At 46.9% G+C, this 9,099-nt stretch overlaps 1 protein-coding gene across 1 annotated transcript in view; it reads left to right on the plus strand.

The window, feature by feature from the left end:
• LOC106816947 (N-acetylgalactosamine kinase-like) overlaps positions 1-9,099 on the plus strand; it is an 18,796-nt gene that overhangs the window by 6,056 nt on the left and 3,641 nt on the right. The window contains exons 6-7 of the mRNA XM_014821596.1: positions 7,897-7,995; positions 8,431-8,583. Of these exons, the coding sequence (XP_014677082.1) occupies positions 7,897-7,995; positions 8,431-8,583 (252 nt within the window). The remainder of the gene's footprint in view (positions 1-7,896; positions 7,996-8,430; positions 8,584-9,099) is intronic.

Raw genomic sequence — 9,099 nt, forward strand, 5'->3', positions numbered from 1 at the left:
CGATGACGAAAAGGATTTCGATTTGACCCCTTAGGCCAGGCGAAGCCAGTCATGCTGCTCTGTCCATATCCCCTAATAGGCTATCTTCCAGCTCGTCAGTGCAATTCCCACTGGGCATTCAATGCGAGACTAAAGAGTAGAAGGCCCTGGCAGGCTCCTTACGAGGTATGCTTAGCTGTTTCAACGGGAGCTTGAGTCGTTGCGCTCGAGCGCAGAGAAACGTGCAGTTCTGCATCGTCGTCTTCTGCTCGACCATCTCAGCCATATTCCCATTCCCATTGCGTCATCAGAGCGTCCACTGGGACTCCATGGAGGAAACATTTAGGCAATGGTGAGTTACCGGCGACAACTTACTCTGGCGATAAGGCAAACGTTCTATCTTGATAGTGACACGTCCTTTAGCGTCTTCCCTTCACAGCTTCCAACATAATGTGGATACAACGTGTCTGAGTGAATAGGATGCTCGCCAATCGATGCTTATCAAATGCTCCAAGTTCTGAGCCAAGTATCTTTGGGTCTCACAGAATCCCGCGATAACATTCCAAAGAGTCGTTATACAAAGCAGTTTTCTCAGAATATTCGAATCGTTTGTTGCGTAAAAGTTCATCGACACGTAGACTTCTTGACTTGCAACGTGTCGTCGTCAAATTCCCACTTCGTTCCAGTACTGTCGTGTTACCCAATCTGCGGTAGTACTCTTGTCACACGATTTCTCCCTTGTTTCGAAAGCCACTTTGCGGATTTCTGAACGCCTCCACTCCCTAGCAGTAGCGTAAATTCCTCCTTCACGTCGACTTTGTCTTCCTCCACGTCCGCTCAGAGTCAGTCCCCCCCAAAATCGTCAACGTAGAACTGCGTCCGCAAAACTGACACTTGACATCAATGATCATGGGTGAGTTTTCCTTAGCACGTGCTCGCGAAGAGCAATGATTTAGCTGCCAGCTGCGAAGATGCGCTTACCCGAAGGTAACTGTGGTTAAACTCGTAAAACTCGGTCGGATCCTCTGCGTCCTTTCACGGAATACGATCGGTTGAAAACCTTAGCGCTCATCTGCGGTGGACTTTCACGCGCTTGGAACATCTTTGCCCCTAATTGTCGGCGATCACCCCAACTTCATATTCTACTAAAACGTATGCAACCTCGAAAGTTTGAGTTTCATGCTTGTTTCCTTTTAGCGAGGTAGTCGTTGAGGAGGTTCCTTAGGTAGTTGCCTTTCCATCATACACAACACGATACTGGTGTAGTCCATGTGAGTCTTTAAGACTCCGAAGTGTGGAAGGAAACCACATTTTGCGACCTAGCCTGGCCGTCGTTGGCCATTTCATCTGGCGATACAAACCCGTGCTTTTACGCCGCGTTTGACTTTTGGTCCTCCATCTGCTTGCAATTAGACTTCCCAATGACTGATGGTTGTCTTGAAAAACTGTTTCTCCAAGATTAAGAAACGTTTCAGGCAGCAATCGTTGATGTGCGGTAACCCCTGTAGCGTGATTTCCTCCACGGTAGACTGATCTGGTAGGTTCCATCCGCTAGCCTGGTTACGCTTTGCTGCATTGCAGTCGTTTGCTATCTTATCTTCGTCTTCCATGGCTACACTTACAACGTCTCGGCTCGATACCTAGCACGTCGATTCCCAGGGAAATCTTTCTATCTCGCTGATGCTGTCACCTGAGGTGAAGTGTACCGGTTAGCGTGCAAAGAACTTTTCAACTTCGAGCTGATTGACCACCTTGGACATACCAGTCCCAATGCGACATCTGACTAGCGCAACAGATCGTTGGCTGATGGACCCAGGAGACGTCATCTAGCTGTTAGCTACATCTCCGCGTCTCGGTACGCCTTAGCAGAATGTCGATCGTCCTTGCGGAGCTTCAACGATACTGATATCATTCAAAGGTGAGCGGTACTGTCGAATTCAGCGTACGGATATGGCACATCGCCGCGATGTCTCTTCATCTCAGTAAGACGGAAACATCACGCTGGAAACGCCACCATCTAGACTCTCTAAGGTACAATCTACCACTACGAAGGCTTGCAGGCGAGGGTGTCACCTCCAACTGTCGGGAGACTGAAGTCTTGCATCTGACGCCTGTGAGACTTATGAACGCATTCCTTCACGTAAAAGCGATATCTGGCTGCCTGTGTTCGAGCTAGAATCGTTTACCATCGTCTTCTTCGTACCAAACGATGTAGCCCATGGACGGTCGGCAGTGGCCCACATGTCGCATTCGTCGTTTACCTCGCATGTGCTTCCTACTGCCACGTGCGGGTTCAGAGTTCTTTGCTACTGCTGATTTGAATTCCCGCCTATTGACGTTCAAGGGCACCCTTGCTATTCCCTGCCACCAGAAGATAGGAGCTTTCTTATTCGAAAGTGACTAGTACCCATCTCGTCCGTAAAACATCGGCAGACTGAAAGAGGAAATGCAGTGTTTTCATACCGACGTGGGTATGACAGGTTGCTGGCAAATTGACAGTCATCGTGGTTTGAACGGCCGTTTCCTTGAGCAGCAATTATTAGACCACAGCAGATGGCATATATATTAGCGTTTCATGATGATCGAATTCTCACTTTTGCGGAGAGGAGCGTACGGACTTTATGACAGCCTTATCAAGAAGTGATTCGAGTCTGAGATGCAGTGGGCATTTCGCGCGTAGGTGATCGATGCCTTCTGTCTTGCGTCACCAAAGTCCTTTTCCTCTCACCAGCCGTCTTTGCCCTCTCCGCGGGAACATCGTAAATGACTGGTCGCATTGCCGATTCTTGCGCCGATGTACTTGCAGGTTGGGACTGTGGTACTCAGCAATTCTTTGCCGCCTTCTGCAGCGAGCACTAACAGAGAATGAACCATTTAACGAGCGACCGGGTACGGACCGTGTGGCCTTGCTGATATCTCATGCGGACACTCTTGGAGGTATTGGATGCGATGCCCTCCGGTAGTTTACGACGAACTTGCCGTCAGATAAGCATCCTAGCCATTCAGATCATTTGTTCAGCCAACGGTTTTCGACTTGGGTAGCGAGAGTCTGGAGTGATTCTACAAAGTTGTCCATGGCCTTGATGTCCACTTTGCCCTGAAGTCGTAAGAATCCATCTTGCTTCTGAGGTCATAAGCAGCACGTCTAGAGATCGGTCCGTCGTCACCATTATGTCTGCGTCCAAAGATTTCCCATGCTCTTCGGGTATTAATGCAAGCACACTTTATTCTTGTTTAATTTCTGCTTTTCCGCTCCATCGATTCCAACAAGCTGGATAAAAAAGGTTCAGTTTCCTCTAGATCGCTAGAAAAAATGCGTGAAAAGTATCTTTGAAACGTCTGGAATCCGCAGGTCACCGAGAGAAGAAGTAGGAAATCTCAACCGCCATTACGCTTTGTGCACTTATCTTCCCCAAGTGACGAGAAAAGGGGTCTATCCTTGGTAGGTTCCGTGCGACAGGCTTGGCCTGTTCGGATTTCCTGAGAAGCTGCGGTATCGTTAGGCAAGCACTATCCAACACCTCCGTTGATGTTAGGCCTCCTCTGCGTCAGCCGATTGTCATCCTCCGCCGATTCACTTTCCATCTCGGTGGCATAATCTCTGCACTTAATTCACCGCCACTTCAAGCCTTATGAAAATAGGCTCATTTACCGTTTGCAGGTCGTCCAGTGTTGTGCAATGCCGTTCTGAGTGATTTTTAAACTCCGTATGTGGCATGCCAGATCATAACCTAGAGCGGCAGCGCCCTCTTTGACTAGGATGAGTGACTTTTCGTTTCGAAACAGCTTCTTACGGCCTTACCTCCGCTTGGCAGATTCAGGCCTGCTCTCAGTTAGCGGACGGTTGACCTTTGCTGCTAGCCATAATTTCTACACTGTCGGTGGCGCCCTCCTTCGTGGTAAGATAAGCTGTCTGTTGGAACCATTCAACGATTCACAACAAAACATCCTCTAAGCATACGTCGTGTGCGTGAGCAACCATGCAGCCGCTAGACGTCTCTTAAACGTAGGTGCATGTCGTATCAACGGCGAGCAGTGCTCACTGAGTATAGCCGAACAGGCACTAACAGTTACCGTCATTTCTTGTCGTAATTCGGCGGAGCGTGCGTACACAACGTGATTGAATAAAATGGACGTGCTTACCTTTAATAATTTTAAACACATTGAATAATGAAACGCTGTGTACTCCGTGAAACATCTGATATTATATATTCAATCGTGGAAAGATCACATTGCCACGTTCCAAACGCCCCATTTGCACTGTTTAACCCAAACATAAGCGCCCCAGCGGGGCGATACCGAAAATAAAAGCGTACACCCGGAAATTGCCGCAACACGTTTAATACAACTTTATTAACTCCAAAAACATGGCCTTTACAGCCAGCGAGGCTGGAAAGCTGTTTACAACACGTACCTGCACGCTAACCATGCGCTGCAGCAATTCCCAACACAACTGCGTGCAACGAACACCTGCATGCCCTGTTGCCTGCTCACAAACATTCTAGACGCCAACTTTAGCACTAACTATAATTTAAACAGCATAGTAAATAAGGAGTGAATTTATATCACATACCATCCCTTTTTAGCCATGAAATGATATTGGACTGGTCCATGCCACCTCCTTCTGTCCGATGTACTTTCGGTAGTGAGCAGCACAACTCAGCCAACTCCACCTAGGGCAAGATATTACAATCTATTAACTACTGTAGCCGTGGCACCGGCTCTCGGGTTCCAGACGGTGGGGTGTAGCCCACTGGGTACGCGGGAGATGGGAAGAGATTGGTGAATGTTTGAATTGTCTAATTTGTTTTGTCTTCGTGTCCTGTTTTTGCTCCTGGGGTTTGCTTACCGAGATTGGCAACATCCACGGCAAGCGGCGCGCTGCCCACTGCGCGGATGCAGTGGCGTCCCTACTAGCGGCCGAGATCGGCGAAACAGTTGCCTCAGGGACAGCGGGAATTCGGCCGTTGTTCTGACGGTAGTTCGCGGGTAGGAGCGAAGGAGTGAGATCGTAGAGCAGAGTTGGGGAAGACAGAGAGCTTCGAGGAGTTAGAGAGAGGAGAGAAAGACAGAGAGTTGCGACGAGGTAGAGAGAGAGCGAAGACGAGAGAGAGCCCCACCACGTTCGGGCTCGAGCGTGACCTTCGTGAGTAATGAGCCCCGCATTGTCGCTGTCGTTGTGGGTAGTATATTAATACGAGTTTACATCTTAGCATGCGAAAGTAACGTGTCGAGTCTTCTATCGATATATGCTGAGGGAGTTAGTCTATTTCGTGCGCGGCTGCACGGGAGGGGAACCTCCGAATTTTACTATACTATAGCCCTTTGCCCGGCTGCGTTCATAGTCTATTATCTTGTGTTCTATACTCTAAAGTTTCCGGTAGTATACACTCGTATACATCGTAACGCGAGTCTAGTGGCAGGGGTGGGAGTTGCCCTGCGTGTGCCAACGTGTCGTTACTCGTCCTGCACTGTGACTAACTACGACGCATCAGGACTGAGGCACGACAGAGCCGGTTATTGCGAGGGCGCAGATAGCTTCTAAAGCAGCTCGGGGCTAGCGAGGTCCGGGGCCAGACGATCACGGCCAATAACAACGTCTCCGGACACAACGGCTGGTGATAGACCTAGGATTGTGTGCAGCCATTGTGTGTCCGACCGGTGGCGCCATGCGTGTGTTCTTTCGCCGGAGAAGCACGAAACGCTACAAATACTAATCATTAACATTATATATATACCCTTTATCTACATATAAGCATAAGATATAATGTTCATAGCTACGCATCACAAACTCAAGGTGCATTACTGAGGATTGTCCCACTTAGCCAAACATTTGTTAAACGGTGTAATTATACTCATGATGTCAATGTTGTGTTTTCATCACTTGCCTACAACCACCGCTTGATAAAGACAGTAAAATTACATAGGAGGTGGCAGACATTAGTTTGCTGTTTCGCACGAATATTTTTTATGTTACCGTATTGTTGATTACATAATATTTACCTCCGCCCAACGGAGTTGGAGAGGTTATGTATTCGCTCTCAGTGCGTTCGTGCGTTTGTGCGGTTCGCGGATCGATATTAGCCGCGTCGCAGTCAGCGAGCGCAGGCCAGGTCAGTCAGGCAGGAGTCAGCAAACGGAGCGGCGATCCAACGCTCGTAACACTACATGAACATGCGCCGGCGTCTTATGGCGATATGCTCGCTGCAGAGGTATGCACTCTCTTGTGAGTTGCCCTCTGTCTAGTTATTAATTCAATCTTTCCCATTTGACGGACACGCACGCACGCCACCCGACACGCTGCCACGCACACACCCACCAACGCACGCACGCACCCACACCTGCACGCACCCACCCACGCACACGCACACACCACCACGCACGCACCACCCACCAACCACGCCACACAGCCCACCAACTCACGCACACAACCCACCAACGCCACACACCACCACACATACGCCGTAACAATACACCAATGATGAAGAAACACAGCCAGTGTTGAAACCTCAGCTACATGAGAGCGTTTGCATGCGTGGCACATATAGTACTCGTAAGTAAGTAACCGTAGTCGTAGCACTAACAGATCTATAGATACAGATATGCTGCATTGTGTATACACTTTCAGGAGTAAATAATAGATATATTAATAACTCCTATTATTCATTCCTACTATGAGGTTATAAAGTACACAATCTATTATCTGATATTCTTGAAACCGAAAAGCTCCGAAAACCAAAAGTTTTTTCGTGGAGGTCGTCTGCACACCAAAGCTCGCGTTTGGTTGCACAAGGTTCACTGCAAAAATATTGATGTGTTTGGCATTACTCATACATATTGTACTGTACTGGTACAGCACTTGACCTCTTGAAAACTTAGGATTTAGTACTGGCTAGTTGCAGGATATACGGTTATGTATATCTGCACTGTACTACCATTCCGAAATCCGAAGAATTCTGAATTCCGAAACGTGTCTGGTCGCAAGTGTTTCGGATAATCGATTGTGTACTGTAGTTCGGATGTAAGCAGGGAATTATGCGATGACGCGTTGACACCTATGTTTCAGTGACGTCGTTCAGGCTGAGGCAGAGGGCGCTGCATGTGTGTAAGGAGGCGGCGAGGGTCCAGCGTTTTCGGCGGGAGGCAGAGGCAGCGGGAGCGACCGACGTTCTCCCCTCACTCGGCCGGCTGATGTCAGAGAGCCATGACAGCTGCAGCCGGCTGTATGAGTGCAGCTGTGAAGAACTAGACCGTCTCGTGCGAATCTGCATGTAAGATATAAAATTGAAGAGGGGGCAGTGCTGCTCATAGGGTCTATGTCCCCCAGGGTGCTGCCGGGACGTACCCTGGGTACGGTCCGGTATACCGGAACATACCCTGGTAACTATCTGATATGGTTAGGGTTAGGGAGTAGGCATAGGCGTAGGCAACTCCCTAGACTTGGTAGTGGAGTAGGCGAGGTACGGTCCGGCATATTAGATAGTACCAGCAGAGCATATAAATCACGTTGATTTATATGCTCTGGTACCAGGATACGTTTCGGTATACCGGACCCAAGGTACGTTTCGGTATACCGGACCCAAGGTACGTTCCGGCAGTACCCTGGGGGACATAGACCCTCTCAGCGGCAGTGCTGGGTTACTATGGAAATTACTTCTGAATCTGCATGTAAGATGTAAAATTGAATGCCACCGCCTATGTAATTTACTGTTTTAAAGCGGTGTTGTAGCAAGTGATGAAACAACAACATTGACATCATGATATAATTACACCGTTTAACAAATGTTTTGCTAAGTGGACAATCCTCAGTAATGCACCTTGAGTTGTGATAGTACTATGAACATATATCTATGCTTATATGTAGATAAGGGTATATATGTTAATGATAGTATTAATAGATTGTAATATCTGCCCTAGGTGGAGTTGGCCGAGTTGTGTGCTCACTACGAAAAGTACATCGGGACAGAAGGAGGTGGCATGGACCAGTCAATATCATTCATGGCTAAACAAGGGATGGTATGTGATATAATTAAATCACTACTTATTTTCTATTGCTGTTAAATTATATAGTAGTATTAAATTATAGTTAGTGCTAAAGTTCGGCGTCTAGAATGTTTGTGAAGCAGCAACGCAGCAGGTGTTCGTTGCACTTGCGTTGTGTTGGGACTTGCTAGCAGTGCGTGGTACGTGCAGGTACGTGTTGTAACAGCTCCGGCCTCGCTGGCTGTAAAGCCATGTTTTTTGAGTTAATAAAGTTGTATTAAACGTATTCTCTTTATCAGTTATTGTACTTCCAACAAGACGTAAGAGTATGTATCTATTTCATTGTGCATCACTGTACTTGCAACACTAACATGTTTGTGAGATTCTTGATGGTTACGCCAACCATAGGATCGATAATAAACTGATTCTCCTGCCTGTATGTTGTTCAATATCGATGTTCACATCCAGGCAAAGTTCATAGAGTTCAACCCAATACGTGGCGTGGACGTCAAACTACCAGAAGGTGCTGTCTTTGTTATCGCCAACAGCTGTGTCACTGCAAGCAAGGCAGTGACGTCACACTTTAACACTCGTGTCGTCGAATGCAGACTTGCTGCGCAGGTGTGTGTGTGATGTTTGCAGGCAAAGATTGTACAGTTAAAAAAATGTTAGTTTATAAACTTACTTTTAGAGAACTTTACACTAGAATGTTTTGCTTTTTTAATTATTGATACATCGCCATTAAAACATCTCTATGGATAAAAGCCCTGAAGTTGATAAAGAAGTAGCCACCATGATAATAATTAATTCTAGTCTATGAATTAATTACTTTTCGAAAGACTTGTAGCTGGCTGGAGAAATCTTGACCTTGCGTAAAGGTTGAACTGTCGTAATTAAGGGCGAATAATGCTATACTGGAATGTGTGGGGGCTTTTGTATAGTAGTGATCAACTATCTTTAATTGTGATGTAATAATAGGTATCTGCTATGGATCGATAATATCAAAATTGTCATAATATAGACTATATATTGTTTATATTAAGTGTAATAGACACTATATTACACATAATATAGACTATATATTGTTTATATTAAGTGTAATAGACACTATATTACACATAATATAGACTATATATT

Source organism: Priapulus caudatus, unplaced genomic scaffold, assembly GCF_000485595.1.
Source record: "Priapulus caudatus unplaced genomic scaffold, Priapulus_caudatus-5.0.1 Scaffold1543, whole genome shotgun sequence".
Taxonomy (NCBI): domain Eukaryota; kingdom Metazoa; phylum Priapulida; class Priapulimorpha; order Priapulimorphida; family Priapulidae; genus Priapulus; species Priapulus caudatus.